Below are 15441 nucleotides of genomic sequence, written 5' to 3'. Positions count from 1 at the left end.
GATGAAGAAAGGTGGACAAGTTTCTGATTTATAAAAAAAGAATTAATATTATTTAGTTTGTTCAGAAATTGTTTTGTATTTAAAACCTATAAATTAAATAAATGATTATGTTTTGTATTTAAATTTATAAATTAAATTAATGAAATTACGTGGCATATATAATTTTAGCCAACTCAGCAATTCTCACTGCCACATATGCATTTTTGGAGAGGGGCTCTAAAATTGCCAAATAACTGAATGTTTGGGGATCAAAATAAGGAATTTTAAAAATGGGGATCAAAAGTTCATTAAAATGAAAATAGGGGGTCAAAAGTGCATTTAAGCCTTAATATTATATTACTACTATAAAAAAATAGTAAAAGTATATTGTTGAATATAAAATATTGGATGAATGTAAAATAAAAAATGTTAAAATAACTCATTGAATAATGAAAGAAAAAGAACGTAAGCTACGCACATGAAAACATTAACCAAACTTCCAAAAGTAGAATCCGGTGCAGAAAGAATGCAGGGTGAAAAAAAGACAAGTTTGGTCATCCATCCTAGTTTCCTTAATCCCAACAAGACAGAGGGACAGTGATCTATATTCAAATCACCCAATAAATTTCAAATATTAGGCCATTCCAAGCTTCATTCTCTCAACATTTTCCTCTTATTAAGGAAGATCTCTGGGTTTCTAACTCACTCTTACAAGCTCAGGAGCTCGTGGATTTATTTTCCACTAAGGTAAACTTACTCACATCTCTCTTCTTGCATGTGTGTAGTTCGTTTCTCAAAATGGTGTGAAGTATGTTGTACCTTGCTGCTTGATTTTCTCTATGATTACTTGTTCATTTGTGAAATTTTTTGATGATATGTTGCTCCTCTTGTTTAGATCTACAGTTTTTGTTTTAATTTCGTTTGATTTCGTTAAGAAATGAAAGAGTTATGCTAGTGTGAAGTTTGGTTGATAAACATGGGAACTAGGGCATGAAAATCGCTTTTCGGTTGTTGAAGATGGATAGGTGGCGTGTTTTAATTCGCTGGGCAGAATTTTTGTCTTTTACTGATTAAATCAAAGTGGACGTTAATGTATCACTTTTTTTATTTTCTTCAACTTCTTGATTTTATTTAAAATACTTCCATAACTTCAAAAATTCCAAAAACAATCATCAACGTATTTTAGAGTGTCTATTATTTGATTCTGATTTTTATTTACTTTTTTCAAATTTCGTGACAAATTGGATAATTGTTTTGATTAAGTGTCTCATTTGGTCAACACAATTATTTAATTAATCTTTTGATTTTAATTTTAATTTGTCTCTAATTAAAAAATATGAAAAAAAAATATTTAATGTTTGAAGATGATTTTGATGGTTTTTAAACAAATTTGCTTGGTTCTAAAAATTGTTGAAGTTCATTGTTGATTTTGGTCCTTTTCTTGCTTATGTTACAAGTTCCACCTTCATTTTCTATCTTCCTTTAATCCAAAAATTCTCAAATAAATCATGGATGTTTTTTATTGTGTTGAGATATTAAAAGTGATTTTTAATTAATTTTCCTTGTTGATTTTTGTTCTGATTGAAAATTGTTTCTCAAATGTGCTTCATTGAGTGCCTTTTTTGTGGCTAGTTATTATCATGGATGAAGTTGTCACACAAAGAACAGAGACCCGTCCGCTCCGTGGTGCAGGGAACAGTAGCTTGCCAAACTTCATAAGGAGATGGAACAGGCTTTTAGCCATCTTTTGCTTGGTTTCAATATTTATTGATCCTTTGTTTTTCTTCACTATTCATGTGAACAAGGTATGCTTAGTTTCCTTTTTTTGTTTAAATAAAAAATCTTACTTTTACCTGTTTCAAATAAAATAAAAACTTTCATTTTTTGATTGTAGGAAACCAAATGTATTCCTATAAACTGGGTAATAGCAAAAGCTCTGGTTGGAATGAGAAGCATAACCGACTTTGTATTTTTATTAAACATTCTTCTTCAGGTAACTTTCATTTTAATTAAAAATTAGTAATACTTGAAAGTTGAAGGAGATAAATGAGATGATTTAAAGTGACAACAACAATATAAAAATGCAGACAATAGAAAAGAAAGAGATGGCTAGAGTTTAACTAATGATACATGAATGAAGAACACAATGCTTCTGTTAGAATCCTTAAATCTAATTTAATTGAGTTTGAAGCAATACTCTTGATAAAATAAAAGTATATATGAGACAAATAAATTTGGGTATCCAATAGCAAAACCAAATTGTTTTCATAGGTACTGGTTTACTATTTGGATCACAAATGGGTCACCTAATGTTATATTTTAACTTTTGAATTGGATTTTAAAAAGTTGAACAGTTTGGTTATCAATTTGGTTATAGAGAACCGGTTTTTTTTGCACACCCCTACTATTGATGGTTTTAAATATAATGTTGGGTTAGTGTAACCATATTTATTCTGATGTAATCATAAACTATATACAACCTTGATGAGCTTATTTTTGTTTTTATACTATTATACTTTACAGTTTTGGTTGGCATATGTTTCTCCCAAGTCTAGGGTGGTTGACGTCTTACAAAAATAGCTCTTAAATACTTTAAGGGTTATTTTCTCATTGACTTATGTGTTGTGATACCTCTTCCGCAGGTATATATATCTTCCTTTTTCCTTTCATACTCTTTACTTTTCTGACTTTATTTTTTAGTTACTCTTTATCATAATATATGATGTGTGTAATATTTGCAGATATTATTCTTATTTCTCCTGCCAAATCCCTCCAAGTCAGATGGAGAACAGCATGCAAAGAAGCTTCTTATCATATTGATCCTTGTCCAGTATATTCTCCGGCTGTTCAGATTTCTACCTCTGCTGATTGGCCAGTCTCCATCTGGTTTTATATTTAAGTCTGCTTGGGCCAATGTCATCATAAATCTTCTCTTTTTCATGCTATTTAGCCATATCGTTGGTTCATGCTGGTACCTCTTTGCTCTACAGGTGAGTAATAGTTTAATTTAGTTAATGAATGTTAAATAATTTGTAACTTTTCTCTGATTACTTTTCTTTTTCTAGAGGGTTGACCAGTGTTTGATAGAAGCCTGCCACCTTGCCGATCTACCTTTATGCAAGCCATTGATAGACTGTAATTCTAATTTTCCGGCTATATCCGCTGCATGGGGAGCTGATTTAGGTGCAGGAAATTGTTTTAACGTCACATCTGGTGATTTTTCGTACGGAATATATGGGAATGCTCTACCGCTGACCGTACAAGCCAGTGTGACCGGCAAATATATCTATTCCCTCTTTTGGGGATTTCAGGTATTCATTTTGTTCCTTTATTTTTTTCCCTCATTTGTAATTACTATCACTTACCGATTATTTATTTACTTACCAATTATTGATTTATGATGCAGCAACTTAGCACCCTGGCAGGAAATCTGACCCCCAACCATTTTGTGTGGGAGGTCATGTTCACCATGTCCATCATTGGATTGGGACTCTCCCTTTTCGCAGTCCTCATTGCAAACATTCATAATTTTCTCCAAGGTCTCGCACGAAGGTAGAATGTTTTTCTCTAACTTATGGTGCTCCTTTGTATTTTCTTCGTAGGATTGTAAAGAAATTAAATGCATTTTATTCGTTGCTGCTTACAGGAGGCTCGAGATGCAGCTCCGAAGCCGTGACGTGGAGCATTGGATGGGCCGTCGTGGCTTATCTGAAGATCTCAGAAGGTATAGAATGTTCTAACTCTTTCAACTAATCACACCAATTGCTAAATTGCTAAATTGCATCTGTCAAATAACTGTCATGCAGGAGAATTAGAGAAGCCGAACAGAATGCTTGGGAAGAAACACGAGGTGTTCCGGATGAAATGATTCTCCGGAACTTGCCAGAGGGACTCGTGACTGACATACGTCAGTTCCAAGAGAATGCCGATCATTCTGTTTAGAGGAACGTGCGGCTGGGTGCGGAATCCGTTTAGTGCAGTCAAGTATTTGTGGTTGAAGGCTTGGATAATGTTGCTGACAGTAGAAATTTCTGTCTTGTAGGTTTAGTGTGATAAATTTATTTTGGTTAAGACTCTTGGCAGGGATTCAGAATTACTTCTGGTTTACTTCTGTAGGTTTTTGTTCAAAAAACATCATAAGAAACTATGTATTCCACTATTTCCGAAAGTTTAATGTGTTATATTATTACTTATCTCAAGCTGTTGGTTTGGTTCAATTATCATTTGAGGATGCTCCTTGAGTACTTAAGTAAATTTTGCAGCTTGTCAAACCCTTGTTAAAATCATATGCATCTCTGATTGATAAATGTGGCCTATTTTAAACATTCATATATATAATGCAGGTAAGAGAATGAGAAACAATACAATATGAATTATTGATTTCGTCCTGTAAAAGAATGTTATTGAGTCAGTTTTGTTATTTTTTCTTGCCTTAGTATTCGTTATAGTGATTCAAATATAATCTATAGTCTATCTTATTCTAAACTAACAGAAACTACATGAGGCTGGATGCACTGATATTTGCTTACCAACTGGAACTGAGTGAATTCCAGAAACTTGGAAGACTCTCAAACTTAAGCGCTACATGATTCAGTTCATTTTTCAAATATGCTGCTTCTGGTTACAACATTTATTGTTTCTTCCAATCTTTGGTCAAACAGATATGTATGACTCAATTGCATCTTGAAACGGTAAGGAATAAACCGGACTTGGTCAGAACCATTGATACATAAGTAGTGTTCATTATAATCTTTGTTCAATTATGCTATTGGTGAATTTTAATTCAAGTTAGTTAATTCATGACAGTAAGAGGTACATGACAGTAAGAGATATGGCCTTAAATTGTGGTTCACTTGCATATGGAATGTGGTTCAAAGAAATGGTGTCCAAGAATGCAAAAACAATCAGCCTATGTCCGAGAACTGTATGCTCTAACAGAGGCTTTGGCCAAGTTTGTCATCAACCCGGATCAGCGCAGTCTTAGATCACTTACTGAACACTCTATTCCGACTCCAGAACAGTAGCATTGGCTTCACAAATTCCAGGCTACGGCTTCACCATTGAGTACAAACCAGGAGTGAATAATATTGCAGCTGACAGCCTCTCGCATTCTTTCTATTTTGATCTGTCGGTACACACGCTGCAACTGGTGTCTATCATTCATTCAGCTTTGACTGAGGATCCTATACTGGCGGAAATCCGGAATCAATGTTTATTGGGCACCTGTCTGTCACCTCTCTATGAGGTCAAGCAAGATATGTTATTATGGAGGAAGCGGTTGGTTATACCTCAAAGTCCTGATTTGATCCAACTCGTTCACACTGAATTTCACTCATCACCAATGGGGGACATGCTAGAGTTACAAGCACTAAAGCACACATAGCGACTCAATTTTTCTGGACCACTATGACCAAAGATATCAGGGAGTTTGTGTCTCAATGCTTGATTTGCTGTTATGGAAAAGGACAAAAGTGATATTACCATAACTAGGGGTGCTCGCGGTGCGGTTTGGGCGGTTTTGACGAAAAAAATCATCCGAACCGCAAGAGAAAAAATAGTGCGGTTTGGTTTGGTTCGGTTGGCTTTTAAAAAAAATCCGAACCAAACCAAACCAAACTAATGCGGTTTGGTTCGGCTCAGTTGGTTCGGTTTTTTACAAATATTTTATTGAGTCATACATACACATATAGATGACAATATAATTTTGTATTTAGACATTCATACACTATCAAATAACAACAAAACTTGTCATATTTTGACAACAATTTTCCATTTAATATGTAAAAATTAAATTAGACAAAAGTGGAATATTAAACATAAATTAATAGCATAAAATAATATAAAAATTATTATAATGAAATAAAAAATTGAAGAGAAGAAAGATTAGTGAAGGTGAAAAAGAAAAAAAAATGTTGAGAGATTAGATAAGAAGATGTGCGATAAAAATGAAACTGAAATAGATAACATTTCTATAAAAATGGGAAGTTAAAAAAGAAAGAATATAAGAGAGTACAAAGACTATAGAAGAAAAGAGAAGATGTATGTGGCAAAAAAGGTGCGATAATGTTATTAGAGATTTGAGAAGATCAGGACTGAAATTATATGTGTAAGAATGAGAAAATTGTTCGTAATCATAAGGCTAATGTATAATAGGTTTAGGTTTGGGTTGAATGTGAGTTAAGTAAATTTTAGGTTGTAACATAATGCGGTTTGATTCGGTTTGGTTCGGTTTACAAAATACAAACCGCAACCCGAACCGAACCATGCGGTTTTGTTAAAAAATGACCCAAACTAATCCGAACCAAATGCGGTTTTTTACGGTTTCGGTTTGGTTTGGTTTGGTTTGCTGTTTTCTATTGAGTTGGTTTGGTTTTGAGCACCCCTGACCATAACCAATTCTCTTGATTTTAACCACTTGCATTTCATTATTATCTCATTGTCGTCAGTTTTTTTTATCTGATTATCATATTTTCAACATTTCATTTCATACAATCATCATTGTATCCATGTTTTGTTATTTGCTTAAATTCAATTTGGTTCTTGAACCAAGTTCCTTTTAAACCAAGCTCAATTAGCCTTCACATTATATAAACTAAGTTTTTTTTTTTAAGTAAAATTGGCAAGACATTTTCAAGCGTTCAATTTTGCATCCATCATATGTTTTGTTTTTTTATTGTTGCTATGTAAATAATCAAAATTACAAAGTTAAATTTCATTTATTTTTATTTGTTTAGTTTTAGGTGGAGTAAGACAAAATATTAAGAAATAGTATTTGTTTTTTATATCACAGCATTTGGGCGTTACACCCCTGGCCCATTAGTTAGTTTGTTTTTATTTAATCCATTTTTCATTAAATTTTTGTACTAGCTTTTAAACAAATAAAAATGAAAAAATAGTTAGCACTCTCTTAGTTATAAGAAGTAGATTAGAAACAAATAACAAAAATATTTTCTTTTATTAAGATACTTTCAAAAAGAAAACAAAAAGATTCATTTCAAAGTATTTTCAAAGTAAATTGAGTTAATTTTCTTCTTATTTAGAACGTCTTCTTAAAAAAGGGGGCAAAAATATTTTTGCTACATGCATGCTTAGGATTTATCAAATATATTAAAAAAGTAACAAAAGATTTTCTTTTTTCTTAAGTAGTTTATCTTTTAGGATTAATCTTACTAGAATTGTTGTTTGAATTGCTTGTCATATACTTGTATGTTTGATCTTGTGTTTGATTCTCATCTTTTTTGTCATTCATCTTTGGACAATATCCCTTGCTAATCAAGATAAAATGAATGCGCGATAAAATTAAATTCTTTTCAAGACAAGTTCTATCACTTGACCAACATCAAGTTTGTATTACACTTAATACTCAAGCCTTCATTCAAACAATTTCCCAATAACTCTTGGTCAACGCCAAATGTCTTTTTCAAATTTATTTTTCATAATCAAAAACTTTAAAATACATTTGTACACACCAAGAATATTTAGGCCAATTTGAGAAGTCAATAGAAGGATATGTGGTCAGTAGTGGATGGGGGTTGGGTCTAAGACTTTCAACTCGGAGGACTACCTTATCTATTCAGATAACTCATCTCCACTATCTGAAATCATTAACTTGGAAGGGTTCTTCCTCACCTACCTCGGTGGCCAAAATCCCAAGTCGGTTACGACAGTTACTGATCTTTGGAAGGCTGAGGCCATTACAGGAGTTACATTTCTTAAATGAAGGACGATGAAAGTTACAATTGCCGCCATTATGGAAGGGACCCAAGGGTCACTCCATTAATGTGGATGTTCATCACTCTGAAGGAATAAATAGGGCTCTCGAACGAGGAGTAAGAAAGACATGCTTTAATCTTGAGCTTGTGCATGCATCTATCGTACAACTCAAATTCCTAGATAAGTATATCAATTCAGTTCCGACCTCGCTGGATTGACTTTTGGGAGGTATCCCAAACGTGTTATGTCAGAACATTTGACGTCCACCGTGGGGCTCTTGTAAAACTAACTTGGGCCTTAAGATTCATTTATCTATATTTCCATTAGCAACTAGACACAATCCTTTTGTAATAGAACAATATCACTGTTGTTGATGGCTGAATAGATTGAACATAGTTGTCATTACACTTTTTCAATCCCCACGTTTGTTTCATGGATCTGATGCTTATCCAGGATTTGTTAAACCTACATTCAACACCATTTTTCACTGTGAACACTCCAGTAATTTGCTAATTCGACAACCTTCCTCATGGAATTGGTTTCTGAGTCAAACACGAAAGTTGTAGAGAACGTCAAAACAGTATTGGATAAGACTTGTGAATTTTCTCGTATTCTCACTATATAAACCACATTTCACACCATATCTCCTTAAAACCATGAAAACTCTTTATTATTTTTCTTCCTTTTTTGAACGATGAAATAAACGTCTTGGATAACTTATAGCTCAAATAAAGAGGGCAAATTTTGGGGTGCAACATTTGGTGTTGAGTTTTTGCTCACTGCAACAGAACCTTTGCGGTTTTCTTGAACCTTTTTGTTACCAACAACTTTAGGGGCCACATCAACATAACCTCTGTTGAAGGAATTTTCATCACATGAGTTAGTCGACTCAGAAGTGGAACATTGTTTTGAGCTTGTTTGTGTTGAAGATTTGAGAGAAAGACTTAAAGCTTGAATTTGTTCTTCTTCAATCTGTTTTTCATTAGTTCTTTGAATATATTTCTCTTTCCATTTTTCTTGTGACTTTTTGAATGAATTTGAAAGATTTTGAATCTGTACCTTCAACTCTTCTCTATATTTGTTTTCGATTTTCTGAGTTTCAGTTAAGTATTGCCTTAGAGTTTCTAACTCATGAACAATTTTTGGTTGTGAAAAGAAATCTTGAGGTTGAGGTTGAGTAATTTCTGGTTGTGAAAAGAAATCTTGAGGTTGAGGTTGATAGTTAGGGTAGTTTGAATATTCATAGAATGTGGAGGATGATTGTTGAGGTGGAGCAGGAACTATATGTCGTTGTTGGTATGAAATGTATGGAGTGATGGTTGAAAATGGAGGATTTGAGGATGCATAAGAATATGCAGGATATGGGTTTATAGATGGTGGACCAGAAATTGTTGTTATGGTGGAACAATGTGAGTGAGTGAATGTAAGAGGAAATGAATGATTGTAATAAGAGTATGCCATGGAAGGATTGAGTGCAAAAGATGAAAGCACCAATGTTAGAGAGCAAAATCTAAACCCTAACAAAACTAGAGAAAAGCTATAAAACTAAGATAAACTTAAAACTAAATTATAAAAATTAAATTAAGACACTACATATATAATGCTTTTAATGGATAAATAACTTAAAGTCCAAAAATTTTTAAAAGCCCAAAATATTTTAAAAATATTCTAGATAACATTATAATATAAAATAACATCTAATACATCAAAATACTAATAAAACTTATAATAATTAATTCTATTAAGATGTCTATCACTCACTCTAATAATCTAACTTAAGGGGAAATTCTAATTGTTCAAATAACCACAATATTTTCATGGGCTTCACTCTTTTTAAAAATTACTTTAAACGCAAATTTTATACGAATAGCTACACAAACCAACAAGGACATATATTTACATAAATTTGTGTGTAATTAATAGGTCAGAGTATATATGGATATTTTTAACAATGGATAAGGGCATGAATATAGGAAAATATACAAAATAGAATAATAACAAATCATGCTAAATGAATGAAAAACTTGAAAAAGATCTCTTCGCATGTATACAACTTCATGACACCACACGTGCCAAATCCTCAATCTCCCATGTCTCTTCCTTCTTTTTCAAATCTCTCTCTCTCTTAGAATATCTCGTACATAACCAAATCTACCGACGCGAATCACGACACGTGACTTTCACTTTCCTACACGTGTCTCTTGTTTCTCGGAGCTTTCTCGGAGCTTCACACGTAAAGCCAATCTCACCGTTCATTCCCTTAACCAATGAAACCATCACAACCGTTCCCTTACTCAACCGACCACAATTACGCCACGCAACACTAGGACACGTGCCGGCAAACTACCGGCTGATCACATATTTAATTTTTTTTTCCTTATCCTCAATTCTCTTTATAAATCTGAATTTCCTCCACTTTTCATTTCCCTCACTATTATATCAGAGAATCATAAAATTTTCAAATTCAGTTACTATAAGAGGAATTACTTTTTTCTTGGAATCACTTTTTACGAATCACTTTTAATTTAATTTATATTAAAATTTTCTTGTACTTCCTTGTTTTTTTTGGAAGAATGGCCTTGAGTATGACTCAGATCGGGAGCCTAGTTGGAACTCCAGTACCGATTGAATCGACTGCCGGAGAGGCACCGGCCACGGTGAATGCGGCGGCTGTGTGGAAAAAACCAGTTACGAATCTAAGTTGTAAAGCGAGTAGGACAGATGTTATCGCAGACGGATTATCACCGCCTATGAGTCCGTGTAGATCGCCGGTACTTGGCGGAATCCGGTCAGATCTGAACGTAGCGTGTCAAGCTTTTACGATGGAAGCGGAAACGACGGTGGAGAAGGAGCATGTATCGGGGGCGAGATCGAAAACAGGGAAGGGAAGTGGAGTTCCGGTTTACGTGATGATGCCGTTGGATAGTGTGAGTATGGGGAACGGTGTGAATAGGAAGAAGGCAGTGAATGCGGCGATGGCGGCGTTGAAGAGTGCTGGTGTGGAAGGGGTTATGATGGATGTGTGGTGGGGGTTGGTGGAGAGAGAAGGTCCGGGGCAATATAATTGGGGCGGTTATAATGAGCTTATGGAGATGGCGAAGAAGCACGGGCTTAAAGTTCAGGCGGTTATGTCGTTTCATCAATGCGGTGGTAACGTCGGTGATTCTGTCACGTGAGTCTCTCTTTCTTCGTCTTTTTTCCTTTTTTTTAATTTAAATATTTAGCATAAATCTCTGCCAGTAGATAATTATTATATTTAAATTATTCATTTTATTTTAATTGATAATTGTGAGATACATAGAATAAAGGAGAAGGAGAAAGAGAGATTCGCAACCATTTTAACAAAAGCTTTCAATTGAAAGGGAGAATATTAGTATATTATCAAGTATCTATATATTTATTTCCCAATATATTAATATAACATGCAAGATATATATAATTAAGAGTAATATTTCTAGTTATTTTATGCAAATGTCTCATTCATTATTGTTAGCATGATTCTATTTTATATAGTTTAGAAATAAATATAACATAGTGAATTTACTTGGATAATGCTATTTTAACATGTTTTTTGGTATGATTATATATGTTGAATTTTCTTATATTATAATTTATTTTAAATCATTTTAAAAATCGTACCAAGCTTTAAGAAACTGATCATCATTATCGTAATATGTTATTAGAAGTTGTGTATAAAATTTGTTTCCCGTGCTAATTAATGTATATCCATTTGATTTATTGATAATATAAGGAATTCAGTATTTGGTTTTATCACAAAGTTGGGGTTAAGGAATAAAAATGGTGTGTTATGTAGTACTATTTTTAGATAAAATATAATTAGTTTGTTTTTTATTAACTAAAAATTGTGTTTGTATTTTATATCATAAAATATTTAAATCTAAAATTTATAAAAATTAACTGTAAATAAATAATGATTATATGGCATAACTTAATTTTATTACTTATGTGTTTGAGTTCACCTTAGAAAATAAAAATTTATATTCCAATACAAAATAGGTGAAAATAATTAATTGATTATTTGGAGATTTTGAGCTGATGATTTTTAACATAATTTGAAGTAAATTTACCAATCTGGCTCCCCTTTGTTTTTTAAAGTTCTTGAGAGATCTCAAACAAGATCATAAGCTAGAAAAACTTGTTTCAAATTAAAACATACTTGATGTGGTATTGCAGCCTCGTAAAGTTTTTCTATAAGAATTGTATATGTCTGTTAATATTAGGGGTTTCTTGATTTTAATCCTTTTTTACATATATTTTTGTAATAATTTGTTGTTCTTAGAATATTATAATTGATAATGTGAACATGTGATGTTTGAGTTTTAGGCAAAAAAATATGGTTAAAGTGTGGTTTTGTGATGGGAAGATGTAGAGATCATGTGTTTGGGGGTTGGGCTTTGTATTTATTTCACATTGCTCCTAAATGTAGCCTTTTCTACTTGGAGTTGGAGTTAAAAATTGGAATTAGATCTTGAGAATTGTAATTTGGAAATATGAATGTTACTATTATTTCAATTATTTGCCTATTGTAATCTTAAACTGTTGGTATTATATTATGTATGCATCAAAATTCTAAAGCAATTTTATAATTGTTCACTTAATATTTAAATAAATGTTAAAATTATGGTAAAAAGAGGCGTGTTAGATTATCAAAAGAAAAATAGAAGTGGCGTGTAAATCATGCAACAGGTCTTATTTTTATTTGTGATCTCTAATAAAGTGTTTGTTTGGTTTCGTGATGGAAAAGTAGGCCACATCTACGTAAGAGTAGACTAAAAGCAATTCACATGAATCACATCCACATCACCACAAATCTGGACTAGCTAGTTGAGATTAGGGGACCCAATATCTCATTTTTTTTGTGATTGGCAGTTGTACTTTTATGACTTTTATATTTGAGTCAGAATTAATTTATCCAAAATAATTTTCTAAGCTAAAAAACAAATTATTAAAAAAAATAAAAACTAAAGGACAAATTTAATTTCAGAGAAACAAAATAAAAAAAATGTAAGAAGTAACTGTAAAAAGCTCCTTCTATCCAAAAGAATTTCAAATTGATCTATGTTTAGACACATGATGTATTGTTTATTGGCTTATATGTTGATGTTATGTTTGTCAGTATTCCCTTGCCTAAATGGGCTGTGGAGGAGATTGATAAAGATCCTGATCTAGCATATACTGATCAATGGGGAAGAAGAAACTATGAATATATATCACTTGGATGTGATACTTTGCCAGTACTCAAGGGCAGAACCCCAGTTCAATGTTATGCTGATTTCATGCGTGCTTTCAGAGACAATTTCAAACACCTTCTTGGGGATACCATTGTGGTAAATATCTTCCCCCGTTGTTTACAATTTACCAACTTTTTTAGTAATGTGTGTTGTTTTTGTTAGCGTTTCAATTCTTAGCTGAGGTTATAAAATGTCTATTTAGTTTAAGAAGAATGCGACAACCAATGAGAATTAAAGTGTCAATACAATGCACCTTCATCAAACTCCTTTATATGTCCATTGTAACTTGTTTTTCAAAACCACTAAAAGATGTTTCACTATTTATCATATGCAAATTTAGAAATCGAAAACAATAAATGAATTTTTGAAATTGCATAAAAAATCAATGTTGCTCATTGTGTCTTAGACCATGTTTGGACTGGCAATGAGTTTGGCAGTAAAAGCTACATTTTGGCATTGTGATTTTGTCAAACTCTTGTGATTTTAAACACACTCTTCACTTGGTGTTCTTTCTGTCATGTTATCATTTGTTATACAATGTATAGTTTTTCTAAGCAGAACTTCTATCATTGGTACAATTCAGGAAATCCAAGTTGGAATGGGACCAGCTGGTGAGTTACGTTACCCATCATACCCAGAGCAAAATGGAACATGGAAGTTCCCAGGAATTGGTGCTTTCCAATGCTTTGATAAGGTATATTTATATATCTATATGTCTTTCCCTTACCCTATTGAACTCTTTTCCTTTTTTTAGTTGTTTTCAAGTGCCACTTTGATTTGTGTTTCTCATACTATTAGTTTTACTTCAATGCAGTATATGTTGAGCAGTTTAAAAGCTGCAGCTGAAGCTGCTAATAAGTCAAACTGGGGAAGCACAGGCCCAACTGATGCAGGTGAGTACAACAACTGGCCAGAAGACACTAACTTTTTCCGCAAAGAAGGTGGAGGCTGGGATAGTGAATATGGCGAATTTTTCCTCACATGGTACTCTCAGATGTTGTTGGACCATGGTGAGAGAATTCTCACATCAACAAAATCAATCTTTGACAATACTGGAGTTAAGATATCAGTAAAAGTTGCTGGTATTCATTGGCACTATGGTACAAGGTCTCATGCTCCAGAGCTAACTGCAGGATACTATAACACCCGCAAACGCGACGGTTACCTCCCAATTGCTCAAATGTTGGCACGTCACGGTGCTGTTTTCAACTTCACATGTATTGAGATGCGTGACCACGAACAGCCACAGGATGCACTTTGCGCGCCTGAAAAGCTCGTGAATCAAGTGGCTTTAGCCACCCAGAAGGCACAGGTTCATCTTGCCGGCGAAAATGCATTGCCACGGTATGATGAACATGCACACGAGCAGATATTAAAGGCGTCACAATTGAATGTCGAAGGTAACTCAGATGATACAGAGATGTGTGCATTTACATACCTGAGGATGAACCAACAATTGTTTCAACCTGATAATTGGAGAAAGTTTGTGGCATTTGTGAAGAAGATGAAAGAAGGAAAAAGTACTGATAAATGTTGGGAGCAGGTGGAGAGAGAAGCTGAGCATTTTGTGCATGTTACACAGCCTCTTGTGCAAGAAGCTGTTGCAATGATGCACTAAGAATTGTTTGATATATAGGGTCAGGAAACAGTCACAGTTAGGCGATGAAAGTTTTAGTGAACCATCAGCTTAATTCTGTGGCTGAAGATTGTATAAATTTGTATTGTATTATTGTTATATTTTACTTCATTTTGTTACTTCCACTTTAAACTTCTATTTGTAACCCTTTACAATAATTTTTTATATGGCATAGTTAATGCTTATTGTACATGAAATGCTATTTTTTTAAATGTTTCCATAGGACTGACTGTTCTTCTCTTTATTTCTTTAACTCATGATTTCCTCTCTTAACCTACCATTGTTAGGGAAAATGGTATTATAATTCCAAATGAAGGGTTTTTATATTTTTTAAATTTTTTTAAGCTAAAATTGGTATCGGAATCTCTCCTCAGAACTCTAAATCAATATCCATATATTTCAACTTCTGGATTTTTTTCAACAAATCCACTCTAAAATTGAAACCTTACGTTTCTGACAGATCTGAATATGCAAGTAGGGAAAGGCCTGGTGCTACCAAACTCATGAAAATTTTCGGGTTAGGCTCAAATTTTAGGGTGACAGGTTAAATTCTCTTACATTATTTGTACTGGGCTTATTATTTGAACTGGGCTTATGATTGTAGTCCTTCATGTTTCTAATTTTCTCCTTCTTGACAAAAAAGTCTTTTAAATTCTAGAATCTGTAATGTGTTTTTTAAATCTTTGGATTTCGAAATGGTTGAATACATAAAGAAGCGCAATGAACTTGAACACTCCATATAATAAGATGAAATTCCACACAAATTTGAGCACTCTATTAAATATGATGAAAGTCAACATGTTAGATGTCAAATACCAACAGTAAATTATGAGTAACTAAAAACGTCACTTGAATACAAAT

General features: G+C 33.2%; 2 protein-coding genes across 2 annotated transcripts; both read left to right on the top strand.

Annotated features, from left to right (window-relative positions):
• Positions 1-1619: 1619 nt before the first annotated feature.
• Positions 1620-4138, top strand: LOC131650924 (probable cyclic nucleotide-gated ion channel 20, chloroplastic). Its single transcript, XM_058920624.1, has 7 exons — positions 1620-1784; positions 1874-1972; positions 2721-2969; positions 3045-3290; positions 3386-3531; positions 3626-3703; positions 3786-4138. The coding sequence occupies exons 1-7, from the start codon at positions 1620-1622 to the stop codon at positions 3919-3921; spliced, it is 1119 nt and encodes a 372-aa protein (XP_058776607.1). The 3' UTR covers positions 3922-4138.
• A 5975-nt stretch (positions 4139-10113) lies between these two features.
• On the top strand, positions 10114-14792 carry LOC131653339 (beta-amylase 1, chloroplastic-like). Its single transcript, XM_058923451.1, has 4 exons — positions 10114-10864; positions 12830-13040; positions 13528-13638; positions 13759-14792. Exons 1-4 carry the CDS (start codon positions 10266-10268, stop codon positions 14560-14562), a joined length of 1725 nt encoding a protein of 574 aa, XP_058779434.1. The 5' UTR covers positions 10114-10265; the 3' UTR covers positions 14563-14792.
• The last annotated feature ends 649 nt before the right edge of the window (positions 14793-15441 follow it).

The sequence above is a fragment of the Vicia villosa genome, linkage group LG2 (genome assembly GCF_029867415.1).
Source record: "Vicia villosa cultivar HV-30 ecotype Madison, WI linkage group LG2, Vvil1.0, whole genome shotgun sequence".
Classification (NCBI taxonomy): Eukaryota; Viridiplantae; Streptophyta; class Magnoliopsida; order Fabales; family Fabaceae; genus Vicia; species Vicia villosa.
The sequence above is the reverse complement of the archived record's forward strand: the minus strand, read 5'-3'. Positions and strand labels throughout refer to the sequence as shown.

Bases quoted from the DNA above. Each gene is read 5' to 3' on its own strand.
- LOC131653339 (XM_058923451.1), top strand. From the start codon at position 10,266: ATGGCCTTGAGTATGACTCAGATCGGGAGCCTAGTTGGAACTCCAGTA. The intron at 10,865-12,829 runs GTGAGTCTCTCT...TATGTTTGTCAG, and splicing joins AACGTCGGTGATTCTGTCAC to TATTCCCTTGCCTAAATGGG. The intron at 13,639-13,758 runs GTATATTTATAT...ACTTCAATGCAG, and splicing joins CTTTCCAATGCTTTGATAAG to TATATGTTGAGCAGTTTAAA.
- LOC131650924 (XM_058920624.1), top strand. From the start codon at position 1,620: ATGGATGAAGTTGTCACACAAAGAACAGAGACCCGTCCGCTCCGTGGT. The intron at 1,785-1,873 runs GTATGCTTAGTT...TTTTGATTGTAG, and splicing joins TCACTATTCATGTGAACAAG to GAAACCAAATGTATTCCTAT. The intron at 3,704-3,785 runs GTATAGAATGTT...ACTGTCATGCAG, and splicing joins TTATCTGAAGATCTCAGAAG to GAGAATTAGAGAAGCCGAAC.